The sequence below is a fragment of the Vidua macroura genome, chromosome 34 (assembly GCF_024509145.1).
Source record: "Vidua macroura isolate BioBank_ID:100142 chromosome 34, ASM2450914v1, whole genome shotgun sequence".
Taxonomy (NCBI): Eukaryota; Metazoa; Chordata; class Aves; order Passeriformes; family Viduidae; genus Vidua; species Vidua macroura.
Window position 1 is genome coordinate 175270 of NC_071604.1, and position 23525 is coordinate 198794.

The following is a 23525-nucleotide window of genomic DNA, read 5'->3' on the forward strand; positions in this document are numbered from 1 at the left end:
AAGGGTGTGGCAACTGCACCCCACCCCTGACAATTGGCGCGTGCGCTTTGGGTGAAACAACGGGGCGTGGCTCGCTAAACTCCGCCCTCCCTTGTGATGTATACCCCACCCTATGGGCGTGGTCTGAGTAACCCCGCCCATCCCACATGATGAGGAACGGGCGGGGTCACGGCGGGGCCCCGCCCACCGCCGGCTCGCGCAGTTGCCATAGCGACGGCGGCTGCGCGCGGGAGCGGGGGCGGGGCCGCGGCCGCGGCGGGAGCGGGGCGCCCCCTGGCGGAGAGCGCTGAGGGAAGGGGTCTGTGAGGGGGCGCGTGTGAGGGAGCGGCTCCCGAGGGTGGGAGCCTGTGGAGGGGAACTTCCCGCGGGAGGGGCTCTCTGAGAGAGGGGGGTCTTCAAAGGGGGGGTTCTTGAGGGAGGGGGACCTTGAGGATAGAGGGAGTCCATAGCGGGGCTGTCCCTCTGGTGGGGTCTCAGGGGCTCCGGGGTGCTCCTGAGGGGACGTGGACGAGCCCCGGGCCTGTTTCTTGGGCTGGGGGCTGCCTGAGGAGATGCTCTCTCAGGGGAGGAGGGGGTGCCCTGGGGCGGGCTGGGTTTTGGGCGGCTGGAAGTGCAGCCCATCAAGGTGGTCCCTTTCTCCAAGGAAGCCCCTTGTAGTCGGGGACAATTTCTGGTGGCTTTGGGACCCCTGCGAGGGGCACTGTAGCTTAGAAATGGCTTTAGAACCCCTTCAGGAGCCCTGAGCTGCTGCTGCCGCCTCTCGCAGGTGACGCCGCCGTCCCCATCGGCCGCCACCATGGGCTCTGTGCGTTCCCTGTCCGCCGCCAGCGCTGCCCCGAGCCGGAGGAAGGCCGAGGATGAGGAGGATGAGGGTTTGTTGGTCAGGCAGGAGCCCGTGGAGGACGTGGCCAAGATTCCCTACATGGAATTCACGGGCCAGGACAGCGTCACCTGTCCCACCTGCCAAGGCACCGGCTGCATCCCCACAGGTGGCTGCTCCTCTGCGGCGTAAACACCCCAAAACCCAGCTCTGAACAGCAAAAAAAACCAACCAACCAACCAACCAAACAAACAAAAAAAGCCACTTTTTAATGTGTTATTCCCATTTTGCTTCCCAGAGCAGGTGAACGAGTTGGTGGCTCTGATCCCCTACAGCGACCAAAGGCTTCGTCCTCAGAGAACGTAAGGGAGATGTTCTTTTATCGCTTTAGGGGCTGTTTTTACCCCCCCAAAAAATAGGATTTAAAGTGTGATTTAAAATATTTCTACCATGGGCACCCTGATCCCATTCCCACCTTCCATCCCCTCACTGGAGTTTTGGGAGCAACTGCAAAAAGACCCCAAAATGCTGCTTTGGTTGCTCAGTACCCAACCCCAAATGTGGAAAGGGAGGATTTTGAGCCATTTTGATATTAAAAATGTGACAGCAGCTCTTGGGTGCCTCTTCCAAGGAAACCAAACAGGGGGTGGGGTTTTTTAGGATCTGAATCTAGCAGAGGAGGGGAAGAATTTAATTTTTTTGCCTTTTTTTTTTTTTTTTCCCCAGGAAACTCTATGTGCTGCTCTCAGTGCTGCTCTGCCTGCTGCTGTCTGGCCTGGGGGTTTTCTTCCTGTTCCCCCACTCGGTGCTGGTGGACGATGATGGCATCAAAGTGGTCCAGGTGTGGTTTGACAGGAAAAACTCCGCTGTCCTCCTGGCCATCACGGTAAAGGTCCCGTGGATTTGGGAAAAGAAATCACCAGGGGAACGAGCCAGCGAGGTCAAGGTTGTTTTTTGTCCCCCTCCAGGCCACCCTGAGGATCAGGAATTCCAACTTCTACTCGGTGGCAGTGAGCAGCCTGAGCAGCCAGGTGCAGTACATGAACACCGTGGTGGGCAGCCAGCAGCTCACCAACGTCTCCAGCATCCAGCCCCTGAGGGACAAACTGGTACTGATGGGGAGTTCTGTGACTGCACCTGCAGTATCCAGGGGCCACAGCTGCTTTTGCTCTGTCCACTCCCTCAAAAATGGGGTTGAAGGGTGATGGAGCTGCACTGAAATCTGATTTTTCCGCTCTGTTGCAGGTGAATTTCACCGTGAAGGCAGAGCTGGGTGGATCCCTGTCCTATGTGTAGTAAGGATTTACTGCTCCTTGGAGATACCTGGGAGAGGGTTGGAGCTGCTTTGATTAAAATTTGGGAAATTAATCTGGAAATCACTCCCTTTTCCTGCTCAGTTCCTTGGCCAGGAATTTTCTCAAGGTGCTGTGAGATGGTTTTGTTAACACCAAAGTGAAAAATACCAGCAGGAGCTGCCAAAAACCCCGAAATTCCTCAAGTTTCTCACTTGCTGACCAATTTCCTTGATCTTTTCCAGCTTTTTCTGCACTTTGCCCAAGGTGAAGGTCCACAACATCGTGATCCTCATGAGGTGGGTGCTGCCCCTGCTTTGGGTTCTTGGAGCTCTTTGCCCACCTTAAAGATTCTGTTCTGTGGTTCCTGAATCCCAAGGGGATTCCAGCCACGGATTTGGGCTCCAGGGAGAAAATCCTGCTCGGATTTTTCCCCAGATTCCCCCAAAATCCACCTCAGGGTCAGGTTTTAATCCAGCCCAGGGGGGTCAATACGGGGTGGAGCACGCAGCTCCCTCCAGAGGCTGCAATTCCCACATTTCACCAAAACCCGCAGGAACTTGGGTTTGGTTTTTTGAGGAAAAGAGGATGTGATGAATCCAACCCTGCTGCCTTGTCCCTTTGCCCTGCCAGGACCTCGGTGAAGCTGTCCTACATCGGGCACAGCGCCCAGAGCGCCCTGGAGACCTTCCACTACCTGGACTGCAGCTCCAACTCCACGGCCTGAGGCCACTGAGGCACCTGAACCAGCAGCAGAGGAGTGAGTGGCTCTGCAGGGACAACCCTGGCAGCTCCGGGGCCCTTTGGGGTGCTCCTTCCCTTCTTTTTTTTTGTGGAGGAATCTGGAACTTTCCCTCCTGAATTAAGGGCTGAAATCCCAGAGGTTTTCGGTGGTTCACACCTGTTCTGGAAGCTTGGCGCCGTCGGGCGTTTCGGGGCAAATGGATTTAATTTCTGAGAGTAAATGTATTTATTTTTTTCCCCACGGGAAATGAGTTTATTTTTCTGCACCTCAGGACCTCAAAAGAGGGACAGTTCCCACCCCAAATGAGCCTCTGTAACACCCTGGAAGGAGGCAAAGGAACCCAAATCTTTGGAATGAACTTCTTCCTCATTTTTCCCCTGTGGCTCCGACCCCTTTGGCATGCAGAGGCTCTTCCCTGGGGTTTGAAATCCGGGAATTTGCTGCTTTTTGTGCTCCACTTCCCAAAGCAGCAGGGATTGGAGGGGGTTCTGTGGGAGGCTGGGATTCCAAGGCCTCCCTGCCGGGAGCTGGACATTCCTGCCAGCCGCTATCCCGAGCAAAATCCAGCTGCCAGCTCGGCCCCCGCAGCCCTTTGGCATTTTGCCCCTTTTTGGGAGTTTTTTTTCTGGAATTTCAGCCCTCATTTCCCGTGGGATTCGGGAGCCAGACACAGCTACATGTGAGAGGATCCTTCCTCAGTGGAAAAATTACTGGATTTTTGGGTGACAGTGGCACAAAATCCACACTTTGCTCCCTTTTCCAGCAGGACATTCCTGCCCCTGCAGCGTGTGTAGGGCTGAATTCTTCATTAAACCTGATTTGGATCTTTCCATGCACTGTCCTTTATTTTTTTTTTCCTAAAGAAAAGCTCTGGATTTGTCCTAAATCCAGTGCTCTGCTGGGATTGCTCCTGTGGTTTTTTTTTTGCCCAAAAACCCCTGTTTTGCTGATGGATTTCCATAGAATCCCAGAATGGGTTGAGAGGATGCTAAAACTCATCCTCAGGGATGGGGAATCCTGTGGGAATTCCATCCCGGGGCCTCCCTGCCCTCACAGGGAGGAATTCCTTCCCAAAATCCCACCCAAACCTCCAGATCCCAGTGGGAAGCCACTCCCCATGTCCTGTCCCTCCTGTCCTTTATCCCAAATCTGTCCCCAGCTCTCCTGAAAGGTCACCCTGGAGCCTTCCCTTCTCCAGACTGGAAAATCCCATTTTTCCCAGCCCTTCCCAGGATTTTTTGGGGGAAAATGAGGGGGGAAAACTCGACCAGATGCCCATTCCCAGCTGGGCCCAGTGCCCAGAATCCCAATCCCAACCTCCTTCCCTGGTGACCAATTCCCACTGAGTTTTCCTTCTTTTTATTTTTTTTTTTTTTTTTTTTTGAGGAAAAGGAAGAAATCCCAAACTTTGCTTTTTTTCCATTTTCTTCCCCTCCTGGGTTTAATCCTGATTTTCTGGGGGTCTCCCCACATTCCCTTTCCCCCTCTTTACTCCCAGCCCCATTCCCACTTTTCCAAGGATCCTGGAGGGTTTTTGAGGGCGCTGCCCCCAGGAGGGACCCCCGAATTTGCTGCTTGGCTGCTCCAGGAGGGGAAAGATTTGACCCCAAACCCTTGGTGCAGAGCCCCCATCATTAGGAGAACGTCTTAAAGTGCAATTTTGGGTGGAAAATCCTCTTTAATCCCCCAATCCCTCTTAATGAATTTCCCCTGCCAATGTTTTGGTGCTTGGCCACAACTGGCAGCTGCTCTACTTGAAGCTGGGAGGGTTTAAAACTCAAATCCTGCCCCAAAATGGCTTTTTTTAAAAAGCTGGGTTTTTTTTAAAAAAAAATCTTTTCAAGTTATAATTTCTCCAAGTGAAGCTTTGCCATCCACGGAGGCAAAAAGAGGAGTTTTGACCCAAAAGAATTGGGATGAAACTGTGGAATTCCTCACCCAGGAGCTGCCTGGGGCCTCTTGCAGGAGAGATCTGAGCAGGTTTGGGGCTCTTCGGGGTCACTGGGCTGATTTTTGTCAAGATCATTTAAAAAATCCCATTTCTGACTTTTTTTTTTTTTTTTTTTTTTTGCCTGTAATGACCAGCCTGGTGAGGAGAGGAATTTCCATGTGGGATTTTTTTGTGTCACAGCAAGAGGGGAGTCTCCTACTTCCAGTGCTGCAAGACAGCCCAAAATGGAGGTTTTGTTTTTTTTTTTTGCAGGTAAAAATCAGAATAAAAATTTGTGGGGAGGAGGGGACAGACCATTGCCCTGGTGACACCAGGATTGTCCCAGTCCTAATTATGGGACAAGAATTCCACAATTCCTCCTGCTTTTCCAAGAGTTTCTACTTCAAAATTTTTCACTTTCTTTTTTTTTTTTTTTTTTTTTGGCTTTTTTTGGGGAATTTCGCCCCCCTCTTCCCCCTTAGTTTGAAATATCCCAACCCAAAAAATGTGCAGTTTTAAACCGAAATGAGGATTTCAATGGGATTTTTTTCCCAACCTAAAGAACTTTATAGTGGTTGAAATGGGGAGGAAATATTTGAATTACTGCAAATGCACCCAAAAAAAAAAAAAGAGACTCAACTCCACTTTTACTTTTGACCAAAAGTTTTTTTTTTTTAGATTTTTTTTCATTTTATACCAACAGATGTTAAAAAATACAGACTTGTTTTACAAGAATAGCACCATTTTTTGATTTTTTTTGTGTGTTTTAAAACTCATATTATACATGAACACTCCTGCTTGGGGTGGGGGGGGAAAGGGGAAAATTAGGGGTGAGGAGGGGATTTTTGATACCTGGATTGGTGAAATCCCATTTTTTTTTTCAGGGCAAAAGGGATCACTGACATTCCCACCTCCACCTGACCTCAAAAACAGGTCTTCCAGGAAGAGAATAAATAAATATTAACGGGTTTTTCCTTTGATTCTGGTGTTGGGATGAGGTGGTTGCTCCCTGATTCGGGGTGAGCCCTTTCAGTGCAGAACTTCTCAGCTCCTTTTTGGGGTGGATCCCGCTTTTTGTGGATTTTTTTTTTCCTTTTTTTAAGGAATCGGGCCGGGCTTAAAAAAAAAAAAAAAACAACCAAAAAAACCAAACCGACAAACAAAAACCACGACAACCAAAACCAAACAACCACACCAAAAAAAAAAAATCCTTTTTTTTTTTTTTTTACAAGAAGCAGACGGGGCCGAGGTCGACCCCAAACTCCTGCTCGGGTCCCCCAATGTCCATAGGTGCAATGTCCACGATGGGCAGGCGCGAGGTCTTCTGCGAGCGGTACTCGATGACAGTCCTGCCCCACTTCCCAGTGTGTTTCTGAGGGAAAAACGGGCAAAAATGGGGTTATTTAATCTACCACGTCCCCGCCAAACCTTTCAAACCCCAGTCTGAGCCCAAATTTATCATCAGGCCCCTCTTCTTGGTGTGTTTCTAAGGGAAAAAAAATGGGTAAAAATGGGGTTGTTTAACCTTCTAGGACCTTTCCAATCTCAGTTTGAGCCCAGATTTATCATTAGCATTGGAAAAATGGGGTTATTGAATCTTCTAGGACCTTCCCAACCTCAGTTTGCATCGGAAACTGAGATTAGCATTGGAAAAATGGGGTTATTGAACCTTCTAGGACCTTTCCAATCTCAGTTTGAGCCCAGATTTATCATTAGCATCAGAAAAATGGGGTTATTGAACCTTCTGGAACCTTCCAAATCTCAGTTTGAACCCAAATTTTTCATTAGCATCGGAAAATTGGGGTTATTGAACCTTCTAGGACCTTCCCAATCTCAATTTGAGCCCAGATTTTTCATTAGCATCGTAAAAATAGGGTTATTGAACCTTCTAGGACCTTCCCAATCTCAGTCTGAGCCCAGATTTTTCATTAGCATCAGAAAAATTGGGGTTATTGAACCTTCTGGAACCTTCCAAATCTCAGTTTGAACCCAAATTTATCATTAGCATTGGAAAAATGGGGTTATTGAACCTTCTAGGACCTTCCCAATCTCAGTTTGCATTGGAAACTGAGATTAGCATCGGAAAAATGGGGTTATTGAACCTTCTAGGACCTTCCAAATCTCAATTTGAGCCCAGATTTTTCATTAGCATCAGCTCTCGCTGAGCTCCCAGCCTCCCTCCCAACCTCGCTGACCCCTCGATTTGCGGACCCTGCCTCGATTTCCCCAGCGCCCACCGTGCAGCCGTCCTCCAGCACGCTGTAGGTGAACCTGCTGTTGCCCTCGGCGCGGATCTCGACGTCGTTGGAGCCCTGGATGAGCAGCGCCTTCCTCAGGCTGCCCGACTCCTCGTCCAGGTAGGCCACGCTGTTGCGGCAGTGGTAGGTGACGTTCTGGGAGCCCTCGGTGGACAGCAGCCTCAGGAAGGTCATCTGGATGTTGGCCGTGTTGGGCGCCAGGTCCTCAGCGCCGTAGCTGAACTGCGGGGAGGAGGGAGGCTCGAAGCCGCCTTTTTTTTTTTGGGGGGGGGTTTTCAGGGGGATTTCCGGGGTCTGCCTTTCCCAGAGGGGTGCAGCTGTCACGGCCTGATGCCGAGATTGCCGTGGAAGTCTCTAAATCGACCAGTTCTGGTACAAAACCCAACAATTTCACCTCAAGGAAGGACATCGCTCCAAGTTTTCCATAAAGTCCCTAAAATCTGATCCAAACTCCATCACTTCCACCCCAAAGAAGGACAACGCTCCAGGATTTCCACAAAGTCCTCTGGATCAACCAGTTCTGATCCAAACACCACCTGTTTCACCCCGAGCAGGGACATCAGCTCCAAACTTTCGATAAAATCCCCTGAATTAACCATTTCTGATCCAACGACCACCGATTCCACCCCCAGGATGGACATCAGCTCCAAGATTTCCTTAAAATCCCTAAAATCCACCAATATCTGATCCAAACCCCATCAATTTCACCCCCAGGAGGGACATCAGCTCCAAACTTTCGATAAAATCCCCTGAATTAACCATTTCTGATCCAACGACCACCGATTCCACCCCCAGGATGGACATCAGCTCCAAGACTTCCATATAATCCTCAAATCACCCGATATCTGATAGAACCACCAAAAATTTCACCCCCGGGAAGGACATCAGCTCCAACTTTTCTGTGAAACTCCACCCCCACCCCTTTTCCCTGTTTGTTCTCCGTGCCTATCCCGGCCGGACACCCACGTGGAAGCCGCCGTTGATGGTCTCGGCGAACCAGACGTGCTTCTTCTCCTTGGCTTTGCTGCTCCACCAGTTCTTCCTGGGGATGCTGCCGGGGCTGGGGTACACGCACGTCTCCCCCGTGGCCATGTTGCAGAAGACCTTGATGGCGTCCAGCGTGCAGCCCTGGTTGGGGTCGATCCAGTAATCGCCTGCGGACGAGGGCACGGAGTGAGTGACCGCCCGGTGGTGGGGTCAGCGAGGAGGTCAGCGCGGTCCTTGGTGCCCGGTGGGTGGTGGAGGGGACAAGGAGGAAGAGGGGGACACGGGGATGGATGCAGGGATGGACACAGGGATGGACACAGATGGACAGAGGGATGGACACAGGAATGGACACAGATGGACACAGATGGACAGGGATGTACACGGACACAGGGATGGACAGGGATGGACACAGTGATGGACGTAGGGATGGACAGGGATGGACAGGGATGGACACAGGGATGGACACAGATGGACAGAGGGATGGACACAGGAATGGACACAGATGGACACAGATGGACAGGGATGGACATAGGGATGGACAGGGATGGACACAGATGTACAGGGATGGACAAGGATGGACAGGGATGGACATAGGGATGGACACAGGGATGGACAGGGATGGACACAGGGACGGACACAGATGGACAGGGATGGATGTAGGGATGGACAGGGATGGACACAGATGGACACAGGGATGGACACAGATGGGCAGGGATGGACACAGGGATGGACACAGATGGACAGGGATGGACACAGATGGGCAGGGATGGACAAGGATGGACACAGATGGACACAGGGATGGACACAGGGATGGACAGGGATGGACACAGGGACGGACAGGGATGGACACAGATGGGCAGGGATGGACAAGGATGGACAGGGATGGACACAGGGATGGACACAGGGATGGACACAGGGACGGACACAGGGATGGACACAGATGGGCAGGGATGGACACAGGGATGGACAGGGATGGACAGGGATGGACACGGACACAGATGGACAGGGATGGACACAGGGAAGGACACAGATGTACAGGGATGGACAGGGATGGACAGGGATGGACAGGGATGGACACAGGGATGGACACAGATGGACACAGGGATGGACACAGATGGACACAGAGGGACAGGGATGGACACAGGGATGGACACAGGGACGGACACAGGGATGGACACAGATGGGCAGGGATGGACACAGGGATGGACAGGAATGGACAGGGATGGACACGGACACAGATGGACAGGGATGGACACAGGGATGGACACAGGGATGGACACAGATGGACAGGGATGGACACAGGGATGGACAGGGATGGACAGGGATGGACACAGGGATGGACAGGGATGGACACAGGGATGGACAGGGATGGACACAGGGATGGACACAGGGATGGACACAGACGGACACAGACGGACACAGGGCCGGAGCCTCTCTCTCACCGCTCTTCCAGTCGGGGTGGCAGAGTTTGATGTCTCGGCAGGTCCTGGCCGGGTTCTTGCGGGAGCCCTCGGGGCTGCGGATGCTCTCGATCTGGTTGTTGAGGGCCTTGAGGGTGGCGTCCACCTCGGCGTCGTGCGGCCGCAGCCCCGGCGCCGCCTCGTCTGCCCGCATGTAGCGCCCGGGGTCGGGGCCCTTCTCGGGCTGCCCCAGCCCCGCGAACGCCGACATGTCGATGCCGGTGCCGGGGGGCCCGGGGGGACCGGGCGGGCCGGGGTTCCCGGGGGGGCCCTGCGGGAGGGAGGAGCGGTCATGGGGTGATCGGCCGGGGGTTGGATCCCGCTGCCCCACTGAATCCCTCTGTTCCCCGCAGGATCCCTCCCCCGCAGCATCCCTCCCGTCCTGATCCCCTCTGTGCCGCAGGATCCCTCCCCTCCTGGATCCCTTCTCCCCTGCAGCATCCCTCCCCTCCTGATCCCCTCTGTGCCGCAGGATCCCTCCCCTCCTGGATCTCTTCTCCCCCGCAGGATCCCTCCCCTCCCGGATCTCTTCTCCCCCGCAGGATCCCTCCCCTCCCGGATCCCTTCTCCCCCGCAGGATCCCTCCCCTCCCGGATCCCCTGCCCCGCTGTCCCCGCTCACCGCCGGGCCGGGCTCGCCGCTCCTCCCGCGGGGCCCAGGGGGGCCGATGGGTCCGGGCATCCCATTGGAGCCGTCCTTGCCCGAGGGGCCCACGGGGCCGGGGGGACCCTGAAAAACCCCAAAACGGGCTCAGGACACAGCAGCGATGGGGCTGCCACCTCCAGGCATGGCACCAGTCCAGGGGTGCCTCCTTTCCACATTTTTCCCCCCAAAATTCCAGGACTTACCCTTGGCCCGGAGGGACCCGCAGGCCCGGCAGCGCCCTGGTCTCCAGAAGGACCCTGGCAAGGACGGGAGGATGGAGGATTTGGGATCCCACGGGAGATATGGGATTTGGGGTCTGGGATTTGGAATGTGGGATGTGGGATTTGAGGTGTGGGATGTGGGATTTAGGGTGTGGGATTTGGGATGTGGGATTTAAGGTGTGGGATGTGGGATTTGGAGTGTGGGATGTGGGATTTGGAATGTGGGATTTGGGATATGGGATTTGAGGTATGGGATGTGCGATTTGGGTGTGGGATATGGGATGTGCGATTTGGAGTGTGGGATTTGGGGTGCGGGATGTGGAATATGGGATTTGAGGTGTCGGATTTGGGATTTGGGGTGTGGGATTTGGGGTATGGGATGTAGGATTTGAGATATGGGATTTGAGGTGTGGGATGTGGGATTTGGGACCTATGGGGGGGCTGTGGTCCCAAATCCCAGCACTTACGGGGGGCCCGGGCAGCCCCTGGAGCCCGGTGAAGCCCCGGTGCCCCTTCAGGCCGCGCTCGCCAGCCTCGCCCGCCTCGCCTTTGTCACCGCGCGGCCCCTGGGGACCCTGCGAGGGGGACACAGCGCGTCAGGAGTGGGGGTGGTCCCAAAGCAGGATGCCAAACTGCGATCCCAACCCGGGATCCTAGGAATTCCGGGCGGGACTCACTCACCGGCATCCCCCGGGCGCCAGCGGGGCCGGAGGGACCCATGGGACCCTGAGCACCCTGCGGGAGAAAGGAGGGGAGTCAAAAACAACGGGAATGGGATTTGGGATTTGAGATATGGGATGTGGGATTTAGTGTTCCCAGCTGCCCAGGGCACTGCAGATATTCCCAGTTTTATCTCCTGGGGTCCCCATGTCCTGCTCCTGGAGCTCCCAGGCAGATCCCAAACCAGGTTCCCAGGAATCCTCAGGAAGACGCTCGGAGCTGCTCCCGGTGCCATTCTCAGATGATCCCAAACAGCTCCATGCCTCGGACTTGGGGTGATTCCGGTAATTCCCGTCTCCCCCCATCCCGGTGTGTCCCGCTCACCGTCTCTCCTCTGTCTCCCTGTTTTCCAGTGGGTCCCACAGGGCCAGGAGCGCCGGGAGCGCCGGGAGCGCCGGGAGCACCCACGGGGCCGGTCTCGCCACGATCGCCCTGGGAACAGGGAATGGGGTCAGGAATTCCAGCTCTGGGATGGGGGCAAGCGCAGGCATAACAGGAATTCCTGGGAATTCCGGCGCTTGAGAAATCCGGGATGAGCTCACCTTCACTCCGGCTGCCCCATCCCTGCCTGGGGGTCCATCAGAGCCGGGATTTCCCTGGGAAAAGAGGAGGAATTCAGCTTTTGCCTTTGGGATGGGGAGAAAACTCATTTTTCCTGGCAAAATCCTACAGCGAAAACGTGCCGGGATTTTCCGGGATCAACCTTAAGGCTTTCTCTGCCCAGGATCAGCCAGGGATCCATCCTGGATATTCCTGACATTCCTAAGTTTCCTACCTCCCTTCCGGGCTCTCCGGCCGGCCCCGTCAGCCCGGGGGGTCCCACGGGCCCGGGGGGTCCCCGGTCACCGGCAGATCCAGGTGCTCCCTGTTTTCCAGGCTCTCCCTAAAAAAAAACGGGCAGAAAAGCAGCAGGAAATCAGGAGAGAGGGAGGGAATTCGAACAAACCCTCCTGGGTCACAGACTTTCCCCAGAGCTCGGGGGGCACAAATTCCCGGTGGAAAAAAGGTAAAAACCTGTATGGAAAATGCATCACGGCCGTGTCAGTGGGGAAAAGCCCTGGGAGATTTTGGGGCATTTCTTTGGCATGGAAAGGGCTGAGATCCCAAAAGCACCGGGATGGGGATGAGCAGCTTCCACCACTCCCCACCCTCCCGAAATCCCTCCGCGCCACGAAACTGCCTCTGATGAGCTCCCATTTCTTCCCGGACTTCGGGATTTTTTTGGTTTTTGTGGTTTTTTTTTAGGGTTTCGCTCACCGAAGGTCCGGGCAGCCCCGGGAATCCGCGCTCGCCGCGCTGCCCCGGCAGCCCCACGATGCCGCGCTGTCCTGCCAGCCCCTGGGGACCGGGGGGACCGTCCGGACCCTGCGGGGACACAAAGGGGGTCAGCGCCACTCGGGGGGCTGGCGGAGGGTCCGGGGGTGGTGTCCCCAAATCCCAAATACCGCGGGGCCGTCCTCGCCGGGCTCGCCCTTCTCGCCGGGGGGGCCGGCGGGGCCCTGCAGCCCCGGGTCCCCCGCTCGGCCCGGGGGTCCCGCGTCGCCCCGGGCGCCCTTGGGGCCGTCCTTGCCCGCGGAGCCGGGGGGTCCGGGCGGGCCGGGGTTACCCTGCAGGAGAGATCGGGGTTAGAGGGAACTCAGCAGGTGTTTCTGTATTCCTGATCCGTCCCTGATCCGTGCCTGATCCCATTCCCGATCCATTCCCGATCCCAGTCCTGGCACTGCTCGGGGACTGGGGAGCACCGGGAATGTCCCTTTGGAAGGGGTGGGTGGTGGCACCCGGGGGTGGCTTTGGCTCGGGGACACCGAAGGGAGCTGGCCCGCCCCCGAAGCTGGGGGTCAGCGATCCTGGCTGATCCCAACTGTCCTGAGCGATCCCAGATCTTCCCGAGCGATCCTGGCTGCTCCGAGCGACCCCAGCTCGCCCCAGTGACCCCAGCTCACCCCAGTGACCCCAGTTCGCCCCCAGTGACCCCAGTTCGCCCCCAGTGACCCCAGTTGCCCCCAACTCACGTTGGGGCCGGGGGGTCCGACGCGTCCGGCGGCTCCGGGGAATCCGGTGGCTCCCTGGGGATGGAGGCGAGAGGGGCTCAGACCCCGCCCCTCCCCCACTCCCCTCCTCCCTCCCCCATCCCCGCCCCCACCCCCCACTCACCGGGGGTCCCTGAGCGCCCCGGGCTCCTTTGGGACCGGTGACACCTGTGGGACCCTGGGAAGAGGCAGAAAACCGATCAGGAGAGTCCGGACCTGGAGATTCCCGGAATTCCCGGGATGAGGGAACCCCGCAAGGGCTCAGCCCCAATTCTGGGGGTCTCGGCTGGACCCACCTGCGGTCCAGGAGCCCCGGAGGGACCCTGAGGTCCGGGGGCTCCGGCGTCACCCTTCTGGCCGGGCTCCCCCTGCTCGCCCTTGGCTCCGGGCTGGCCATCGGCGCCCTGGGAAAGAGCCGCGGTCAGTGGTCAGCGGCCACTGGGGACCCTGGCAGGGACTGGGGACAGAACTCACCGGGGGTCCGGCGAATCCGGCAGGGCCGGGGGCTCCGGGCTCTCCGCGCTCTCCCTGTGGGAGAAACGGGGCGAAAATCAAGGGAATGGGGCAAATGCGGCACTGCCGGCACCGGCGGGGGACAGCTGGCACTTACCGGGGCACCGCGGGCACCGGCGGCTCCGGACGGGCCGGGGGGGCCAGACTCGCCCTGGAAAGGAAGGGGGAGTTGTGGGGGATGGATGGGGTCTGTCCGGGCGGGGGCAGCGCGGGGCCGCCCCGGGGATCGGGAGGGATCTGTCCCCGGGCATCGGGCAGGCTAAGCCCCGGGGATCGGGTGGGATCTGCCCCGGGGATCGGGTGGGATCTGTCCCCGGGCATCGGGTGGGGTCTGTACCCGGGGATCGGGTTGGGTCTGTCCCCGGGGATCGGGTGGGCTCTGCCCCGGGGATCGGGTGGGATCTGTCCCCGGGGATCGGGTGGGGTCAGTCCCCGGGGATCGGGCAGGCTAAGCCCCGGGGATCGGGTGGGGTCAGTCCCCGGGGATCGGGTGGGATCTGTCCCCGGGGATCGGTGGGATCTGCCCCGGGGATCGGGTGGGATCTGTCCCCGGGGATCAAGCAGGCTAAGCCCTGGAGATCGGGTGGGCTCTGTCCCCAGGGATCGGGTGGGCTCTGTCCCCCTGGGGGCATTGGCGGGGTCACCCCGGTCTCACCTTCTCGCCGTTGGGGCCAGCGGGGCCAGGGGGGCCGATGGGACCGGTCAGACCCTGTAGGGACAGAGGGGACAGTGAGGCCACTGTGGGGGGCCCTGGGTAGCCACCATGGACATCCCTCACCGACCACCATGAGGAGGAGGACGCCAAAGTGTCCCTGGCTGGCCACCATGGGCACCTCTGGTTGGTCACGATGAATGTCCCAGGCTGGCCACAATGGGCACCCTTGGCTGGCCACCATGAGTGTCCCTGGCCGGCCACCGAGGGCATCCCTGGCTGGCCACCATGAGTGTCCCTGGCCGGCCACCGAGGGCATCCCTGGCTGGCCACCATGAGTGTCCTCGATTGGCCCCGTCCCACCCCGTCCCCGTCCCACTCACGCGAGCTCCGTCCTTTCCGGGGGCTCCCTCGGGTCCCTTCTCTCCAACGTCTCCCTGCGGGGTGGGACAGGGCCAGCGTGAGCCCAGCTGAGCCCTGGTGGCACTGGTGGCACCCCGTGACCCCCATGTCACCGTCACTCACCCTGTCCCCCTTGGGACCGGCGATGCCGGCGGCTCCTCTCTCCCCGGGCATCCCCTGCAGCCCCGGGGGTCCCTGGGCGCCGTTGGGGCCGGCGGGGCCGGTGGCACCCTAAAACAGCAAAGGGACATTATTGGGGTGTCACCCCCCCGTGGTGGCACCGCCATCGGCGCTGTCCCCGCGTGTCACCCACCTTGGGTCCGTCGGTGCCGGGGGTGCCGGGGAGGCCGCGGGGCCCCTGCAGGCCCTGGGCGCCGGGAGAGCCGCGCTCGCCGGGGAAGCCGCGCTCGCCCTGCGGACAGCGGGGACGGCTCAGCGGGGACACGGGGACACCCGCATGGGTGGCACTTGGGGTGGTGCAGTCCCCACTGCAGGGACTGGCAGGGACTGGCAGGGACTGGGATAGGGGCGGAACCAGCACGGATCTGGTGGCCCTGGGTGGGGACAACGAGGCCCTGGGATCCCCCGAAGTCCCCATGGGATGAACACGTCCCCAGGCTGGGAGGACAGGTGACACCGGGACCCCTCAAAGCCCCCCACAGGGGACACTCTGTGACCCCCCCCCAGGTGACAGGTGACACTTACCCTGGGACCCACAAGCCCGGGGGCTCCGGCTTCTCCAGGAACGCCCTGTGGGAAGGGGACAAACAGGTTTGGGGTCAGACCTGAGGGATTTGGGGGATCCCGATCCCACCTGGGGGGGACTGGGGGGTCTCACCTGATCTCCGGGTTTGCCGCTCTCACCGGGGGGACCTGGTGGCCCTGGCAGCCCCTGGGAGGGGACAGGAGCCATGTGAGAACAGTGACAGCGAGACCCTGGGGGCTGGGGCGGCATCACCCCAAACCCCAAACCCCAAACCCCAAACCCCAAACCCCAAATCCCAAACCCCAAACCCCAAATCCAAGTGCTCACCTGGAAGCCAGAGGGGCCGGGGGCTCCTTGCTCTCCCCTCTCCCCTGCCGGGCCCTGTGGGATGGATGCTGCTCAAGGACCCCAAAACATCTTTGGGATTTCAGACTTCCCCCACCCCAAGATTTTGGGGATCCCACAAGCCCCAGCACCACAAGGGCTGGGGATTTGTGGGTTTGGGGATCCCCCAGCAGATCCAGGGGGGCTTTAGCCAAAATTTGGGGTTTTTAGCCCCAGTCCCGAGCTCGCCCCGTTGCACTCACAGCAGGCCCTGGGGGTCCGGCGGCTCCGGTCTCTCCGTCCTTGCCAGGAAGTCCCTGTGGAGATGGGAAACCCTACTGAGCCCTAAATCCCATAAATCCTATTTCCCCCCTTCCCATGCCTCAGTTTCCCCCTTTCAGGGCTTTTAGGGTGGAGTGGCACCAAAAGGTGATTTTTTGGGGTTTGTGTGACAGAAAACCTCACCCTCAGCCCCGGTGCTCCAGGAAGTCCTTTTTCACCGGCTTTTCCAGGCTCGCCCTAAAAAAGGATGGAGGATTTGGGGTTCCAGCCCCAGGGAGAATTCCCGGGTGTTTTTAGAGGAAAAAGGGTCCTTACTCACATTGGCACCTTTGGGACCAGGGAACCCCATAACGCCAGGTTGGCCCCGAGCCCCCTGGGGGCCGGGGGGTCCGGGGCGTCCGTCCTCGCCGGGGGCACCCTGTGGGGACAGCGGGGTCAGAGGGGACAGGAGCCCACCCCACACCCAAAACCCAAACCTCCCCCAACCCCAAACCACCCCTAACGCCAAACCCCAACCCCCCCCAACCTCAAACCTCAAACCACCCCCAACCCCAAACCTCAAACCACCCAAACCCCAAACCGTCTGCAACCCCAAACAACACCAAACCCCAAACCTCAAACCACCCAAAACCCCAACCCTCAAACCACCCAAAACCCCACACCACCCACAACCCCAAACACACCAAACCCCCAAGCACCCCCAACCCCAAACCCCAAAACCACCCCAAACCCCAATGCACCCCCAACCCCAAACCACCCCAAACCCCAAAGCACCCCCAGCCCCAAGCCCCTAATGGGTGTCACTCACTGTGGGGCCGACTTTGCCTTGGGGCCCAGCGTCCCCGGGGCGACCTGTGAGACCCTGTGGGGACAAAAAGGGTTTGAGGTTTGGGGGGCATGACCCCATGGCCATGGGGTGACCCCAAAGGGCACCACAAAGAGCAAAGATCCCCAAGGAGGATTTTTGGGAATCCCAAATGCACCTTGGGGATCCCAGAGAGCATCTGAATTAGCAGAGAGCATCCTAATTAACCTCAAAGTTTCTTAATTAGCACCCAAGAGTACCAAGAGACCAAAAAAGGTCTTAGTGCCAAAGGGTGTCTTGGCTAACCCCAAAAGGACCTTAGTGACCCCAAAAGCTCCTTAAACAACCCCAAAAGCACCTTGAATGACCCTGAGCACATTATCAAACCCCCAAAAGCACTTTATCAACTCCCAAAAATCTCCTTAACCACCCCCAAAATCACCTTATCGACCCCAAAAGCACTTTAGCCACCCCCAAAATCTCCTTAAACCAACCCCAAAATCACCTCATTGACCCCAAAAACACCTTGACCACACCCCCAACAGCACCCTTACCAATCCTAAAAGCACGTTAGTGACCCCAAAACCACCTTAACCCACCCCCAAAATCAGCTAATGACCCGAAAAGTGCTTTGACCAACCCCAAACCCCCCCAGACGCCACAGGTGGCCCGCCCTGTCCCCATTTTTGGGGTCCACCGCTGTCCCTCACCCTGGCTCCAGGCAGGCCGGGCTCTCCGGGGCGTCCGGGGTCGCCGGTGGCTCCTTTGGGGCCGGCCAGGCCAGCGGGGCCGCGCTCGCCCGGGGCCCCCTGTGGGGGGATTTGGGGTCAGTTTGGGGGATTTGGGCTCAGTTTGGGGTTGTCACCCCCGGGACACCCCCGGTGTCCCCCAAAGTCCCACCTTGGGGCCGGCCAGCCCGTCCTGCCCGGGGAAGCCGCGGTTGCCAGGAGCTCCCTGTGGGGGAAGAGGAGGATTTGTGGGGTCAGGGGAGGGAAGGATTTTTGGCATTGAGGTCAGTTCTTTGGGATCAGGCTGTTTTTTTTTGGGTCGGGGTCATTTTTTTGGGGGGTCAGGGTCATTTTTTGGGGTGGAGGGCACCACAGACCCTCTCTCCAGGCGGCCCCAAAGGTCCGGCAGCTCCGGGTTCTCCGCGGGCTCCTCTCTTCCCTTCCTCCCCGGCCGGTCGGGGGCACCCTGGGGTCCTGCGGGGCCCTGAGGGCGAGGAGGAAAAGGGGGTCACAAGGAGCCTTCATCCCCTCCCCGACCCCCCCGGGGACAAAACCCATAAATCCGAGCCCCGTCGTGCCCCCCCCGTGTCCCCGCTGGCGCCGGGCTCGGCGGGGCCCCATTGATGGTGGTTAATGAGGCGAGGGGGGAATGTCCCCAAGGGGGGGGATCGGCCCCACGGGGGACAGCGAACACTGCGGCCATTGTCCCGCTGTCCCCGGCCGCTGTCCCCCGGCGGGAGGGGGACGCTGCCCTGCCAGGGGCCTCGTTAGGGGAACGGCTCGTTAGGGCCCAGGAGGCGCCGGAGGGGAGAGAGGGGTCGGGGTGGGACACTGGGGTGGACACTGGGGTGGACACTGGGGGTGGGATGGACATTGGGATGGACACTGGGGTGGACACTGGGATGGACACTGGGGTGGACATTGGGATGGACACTGGGATGGACACTGGGGTGAAAACTGGGATGGACATGGGGATGGACACTGGGGTGGGATGGACATTGGGATGGACACTGGGGTGGACACTGGGGTGAAAACTGGGATGGACACTGGGATGGGATGGACACTGGGATGGACACTGGGATGGGGATGGACACTGGGATGGACACTGGGGTGGACACTGGGGTGGGATGGACACTGGGGTGCGATGGACACTGGAATGGACACTGGGGTGGACACTGGGATGGACACTGGGGTGGGATGGACATTGGGGTGGACCCTGGATGGACACTGGGATGGACACTGGGATGGACACTGGGGTGGGATGGACATTGGGATGGACACTGGGATGGACACTGGAATGGACATTGGGATGGGATGGACACTGGGATGGGCACTGTGGTGGGATGGACACTGGGATGGACACTGGGATGGGATGGACACTGGGATGGACACTGGGATGGACACTGGGATGGGATGGACACTGGGATGGACACTGGGATGGACACTGGAATGGACACTGGGATGGGATGGACACTGGGATGGACACTGGGATGGGATGGGCACTGGGATGGACACTGGGGTGGGATGGACACTGGGATGGACACTGCGGTGGGATGGACACTGGGATGGACACTGCGGTGGGATGGACACTGCGGTGGGATGGACATTGGGATGAGCAATGAGGGGCCGGGGCTGGGCACTCCATGGACAGAGGGGGGCCGGGGCTGGACCCCCGGCCAGGGGCTCTGCTGTCCCCCAGCCCAACTCACCGTCTCTCCCTTGGGTCCCTGCTCGCCTTTGAATCCCGCGATGCCGGGCTCGCCCTGAGGAGGGGGGACAACGTTACAGCGTCCCCACAGCTGTCCCCACCCATCCCTGGCCTGCTCTCCAGGTCCTTGTCCCCATCCCATCCCATCCCATCCCATCCCATCCCATCCCATCCCATCCCATTTCCACCCCCAGTGTCCCCTCAGGGGTCAGGGCCGGGTGACCCAGGAGTGACCCAGGAGTGACCCGGGGGGTGACCCGGGGGTGATTTTGGGGAGGGGACTCCCAAAGGGGGGCGTGGCCTGGGTCAGAAGGGGCGTGGTCAGCCGCTGTTAGATGGGCGTGGGCAATGGGCGTGGCACGGTCAGCGGCCAGGGCGTGGTCAGTGTCCGGGGCGCGGTCGCTGGGGCGTGGCCGGGTCCCGGGGGGACATCGGGGGTCTCTCACCGTCTGTCCCTTGGGGCCCAGCGGGCCGGTGGCTCCCTGGGGTCCGGGTGGGCCGCGGGGGCCGGGGAATCCTGGAGCGCCGGCGATGCCTGGAGCGCCCTGCGGACACCGGGGGACGTCAGGGTCCCCACAATGGCCCTCAGTGTCCCCAGTGTCCCCAGTGTCCCCCCCCTGCCGCCAGTTCCTGGCCCCCAGCAGCTCAAATCCCACCCTGTCCCTGACGCCCCAGTGTCCCCCAATACCCCCCCAGTGTCCCCACACATCTCTCTGTCCCCGTGTCCCCAGTGTCCCCCATCCCCGAGTGCTCCACCACCCTCAGGGGGGACCCAAATGTCCCAAAATCCCAGCGCAGGCCTCGCACCTGCTCCTCAGCCTGGGCCAGTCCCTGTCCCCATCCCAGGGGCTCACGGGGACAGCCCGTCCCTGGCTCTGTCCCCATCCCTGTCCCTGTCCCCGTCCCCGTCCTCACTCACCGCCGATCCCTTCGCTCCGGGGATGCCATCGGTCCCTGGGTTCCCCTACAAGCAGACCTCGCTCAGCTCCGTGCCTCAGTTTCCCCGGATCCGGCCCCGTCCCCGCCGCTCCCAGCTCAGGGGACAGCGCGGGGGGACAAAGCCACCAGGGCGAGGGGACAAAGCCACCAGGGCGAGGGGACACAGGGACTTACGGGTGCGCCGGCGGGACCGGGCGAGCCGGGGGTCCCGGATTCCCCGCGGGGCCCCTGGGCACCCTCGGGTCCTCGCGCTCCGGTGGGACCCGCTTCACCCTGGGCGGGGGGAGGTGACAAAGAGAGTCAGGGGTGACATCGGGACCCTCCTGTCCCCACCGGGACCATCCCTGTCCCCTCACCTTGGAGCCGGGGGCGCCGGGGAAGCCGGGGGCTCCTGCGGGGCCGACGGGGCCCTGGGGGCGAGAGGAGCGTGAGGGTCCCCCCGGGCCCTGGGGGGCCTTGGGGGACCCCGCTGTCCCCTCGGAGGGGGTGACACAAGGGACGGGGACGCGCCAACCCCCCCTGGACTTACGGGGGGTCCGGCCGGGCCCGGGAGGCCGTCGTTGCCACGAGCGCCCTGCGGGGAGACGGTGCCGGGGGTCACGGGGGGTCCCCGGGGCGGGGGACAGGTCCCCCCCGCCACCCCCAGGTGCCACCGGCGCCGCAGGTGACACCGCACTCACCGCAGCGCCCGAGGGGCCCGGGCGTCCTCGCTCTCCGGGCAGCCCGCGGGGACCCTGTGGGGACACACGGTGGCAGGTGAGGCCCGGCGGGTGCTGGCCCTTGCCGAGCCCACCCGGCCGTGCCTCAGTTTCCCTCTCGCAGCGCGCACTCACCATGGGGCCGGGGGAGCCGTTCTCGCCCGGGGAGCCGGACTCGCCCTGCGGGGAGGGGCAGAGGTGAGCGCGGGGCGGGGACGGTGCCCTGGCGTCACAGGGACAGAGCCAGGGGACAGTCACCCCAGCACGGGCATGGCCACGACACGCCGGGAATTGTCCCCAGCCCCAGGGACCGCCACCCCCTCTCACCTTGGCTCCAGGTGCTCCCGCCTCTCCCTTGGCGCCGTCCAGGCCGGGGTAGCCCTGGGGACAGGGACAGGGAGGGCGTGTGACAATGACGGAGCGGCTCCGGGGGACACGGGGGACACGGGGGACGGGGAGGGCGTGTGACAGTGACGGAGCCGCTCCGGGGGACACGGGGGACACGGGGGACACGGGGGACACGGGGACGGGGAGGGCGTGTGACAATGACGGAGCGGCTCCGGGGGACACGGGGGGCACGGGGGACACGGGGGACGGGGAGGGCGTGTGACAATGACGGAGCCGCTCCGGGGAACACGGGGGGCACGGGGACACGGGGGACACGGGGACAGGGAGGGGACACGCACTCACCCGGTGGCCTTTGACTCCAGGCAGTCCGGGGGTCCCAGGGAAGCCACGAGCGCCCTGCGGGCAGCGGAGAAAGGAGGGTTGGGGACAGGGAGGGGACAGCGGTGGCTTTGTCGCGGCGCCACCGGTGCCACGCTCACCTGGGGGCCGGGGGGGGCCGCGCTCGCCGGATTTCCCGGGTTTGCCGGTCTCGCCCTGCGGGGAAAACGGGATTTTTGAGGGGTTGGGGGACACAAAAATGTCACTTTTTGTCCCTTCTCAGCCCGGCTTCGGCAGCTGGCGCTGCGGCTGAGTGTCACGAATGTCACTCACGTCGTCACCGGGTTTGCCAGGAGGTCCCGGAGGTCCCCGGGGACCCATCGGACCCTGAAGGGGACAGAGAGGCAGCGATGAGTGGCGCTGGGGGCTGGCAGTGCCCCGCTTTGGGGGGGTCTGGGGGGGTTTGGGGACCTTTGGGGACACTCACAGCAGCGCCTGGCTCGCCGGGTTCACCGGGGTTGCCTTGGAATCCTTGGGGACCCTGCAGGGACAAGGTGACATCAGCGGGGGTGGCACCAGCCGGCCCGGACACCCCGAAATTTCAGGAGGGGGGCGATACTTACGGGGGAGCCGGAGGGGCCGGGGGGGCCGCGGGGTCCCATGGGGCCCTGGGGGGACACAGCGATGTCACATGAGGGGGGGGACACCGGCTGGGGACATCCCCGAGGCCACCAAAGACCACCCAAAACTGGGGGTCCTGGAGTGGGGTCCCAAATGGGATCAGTCTGCACAGGGCTGTGGAGGGGTTTGGGGGTGTGGGGAGGGGGGTGAGGCAGATTTGGGGGGAATTGAGGAAATTCGGGGGGGGTTGATGGGATTTGGGGGGGATTGAGGGGATCTGGGGGGGTTTCATGGAAATCTGGGGGGAAGTGAGGGGGATTTGGGGGTGACATTACCATGGGTCCCTGCATGACGCCCATCTGAGCCCCTCCAGCCTTCTCGTCGAAGCCCCCGGCCATCTGAGCCGCGAAGTTCTGCCGGGGAAAGGGGGCTCAGCACCCCGGAGACCCCCAAAAAAACCCCGAATTCCCCTCAGAAAAACCCAGTTCCCATCAAACCCCCCCCAGTTCCCATCAAAATCCCTGCTTCTGCACTCAAAACCCACTCAAATTCCCTCAAAACCCACCCAAAATCCCTCAAATCCCCCAAACCCCTCCTCAAAACTTCCCCAAATCTCTTCAACCCCCCCAATCACCTCAAACTCCCCCAAAATCTCCTCCAAATCCCCCTCAATTCCCACCAGAGTTCCATGAAACCCTCCCAAATTCCCCTCAACCTCCCCCAAATCTCCTCAGTTTCTCCCCAAAGCCCCCAAATCCCATCTACCCTCCCCCCAAATACTCACCCCACCCAGGCCGGGGGGTCCCGGGGGTCCGGGGGGGCCCGGGGGGGCCGGGATTTCCTGGAGTTCCGGGCTCCCCATCCCTGCCCCGGGGGCCGGGGGCGCCCTGGGATGGGGGGGGGGACAAAAAAAAAAAAAAAGGGATTTTGAGTGGGTGGTTCACAGTTGATTTTTGGGGTTTTTTTTGGGGAGGTCAAAGAGGATTTTAGGTTTTCACAGAGGATTTTGGGAGGGTCACAGTGGATTTGGGGTATTTGAGGGGGTTCCAAGCGGATTTTTTAGGGATTTTTTAGGGGTCCCTCTCACCTTCTCGCCCTTCTCGCCGCGGTCCCCTCGCTGTCCCTGCTCACCTGCGGGGCCCTGCGGGGGGAGGAACAGGATGGGGGAGGGGGGGGTCAGGAGTCCCCTCCCCCCCCTTCCCGCCCCTCCCCCGCTCCCCCAAACCCCCCCTCCCCCAAAAATTCCAGAGATTTCCCGGCCTGGAGCTGCTCCCACCTGTGGGCCCGGGGGTCCTCGGGGTCCTACGACCTGCGGGGACACAAAAGGGGGGGGGCACATCAGGGCTTGGGGGGGGGGGGGGTCCCAGCCCCTT

General features: G+C 60.3%; 2 protein-coding genes across 6 annotated transcripts; one reads left to right on the forward strand and one right to left on the reverse strand.

Annotated features, from left to right (window-relative positions):
- Positions 1 to 216: 216 nt before the first annotated feature.
- On the forward strand, positions 217 to 5767 carry TMEM106C (transmembrane protein 106C). 5 transcript variants are annotated; one of them, XM_054002039.1, is made up of 9 exons: positions 217 to 298; positions 767 to 989; positions 1119 to 1182; positions 1547 to 1706; positions 1789 to 1929; positions 2066 to 2115; positions 2358 to 2411; positions 2746 to 2872; positions 5672 to 5767. In XM_054002039.1, the coding sequence occupies exons 2-8, from the start codon at positions 797 to 799 to the stop codon at positions 2837 to 2839; spliced, it is 756 nt and encodes a 251-aa protein (XP_053858014.1). In that variant the 5' UTR covers positions 217 to 298; positions 767 to 796; the 3' UTR covers positions 2840 to 2872; positions 5672 to 5767. The 5 variants fall into 5 exon arrangements, with proteins under 5 accessions (XP_053858014.1, XP_053858016.1, XP_053858015.1 ...); XM_054002041.1 differs by lacking the exon at positions 5672 to 5767 and adding an exon at positions 4943 to 4961; XM_054002040.1 differs by lacking the exon at positions 5672 to 5767 and adding an exon at positions 3129 to 3687.
- A 137-nt stretch (positions 5768 to 5904) lies between these two features.
- Positions 5905 to 23293, reverse strand: LOC128821123 (collagen alpha-1(II) chain-like). Its single transcript, XM_054002029.1, is given in 47 exon segments — positions 5905 to 6159; positions 7025 to 7267; positions 8012 to 8199; positions 9475 to 9763; positions 10114 to 10221; positions 10341 to 10394; positions 10826 to 10933; positions 11040 to 11093; positions 11403 to 11510; positions 11621 to 11674; positions 11854 to 11961; positions 12336 to 12443; positions 12524 to 12685; positions 13091 to 13144; positions 13233 to 13286; positions 13405 to 13512; positions 13583 to 13636; positions 13719 to 13772; positions 14277 to 14330; positions 14657 to 14710; positions 14799 to 14906; positions 14989 to 15087; positions 15381 to 15425; positions 15514 to 15567; positions 15709 to 15762; positions 15969 to 16022; positions 16171 to 16224; positions 16307 to 16405; positions 16796 to 16849; positions 17503 to 17601; positions 17693 to 17746; positions 17898 to 17977; positions 17980 to 18004; positions 19230 to 19283; positions 19675 to 19773; positions 20148 to 20192; positions 20342 to 20440; positions 20524 to 20577; positions 20697 to 20741; positions 20848 to 20901; positions 21001 to 21045; positions 21193 to 21246; positions 21556 to 21612; positions 22167 to 22199; positions 22488 to 22565; positions 22937 to 23039; positions 23240 to 23293. Coding segments are annotated over 46 exon segments (3837 nt in total). The 5' UTR covers positions 23015 to 23039; positions 23240 to 23293; the 3' UTR covers positions 5905 to 6012.
- Positions 23294 to 23525: the final 232 nt, after the last annotated feature.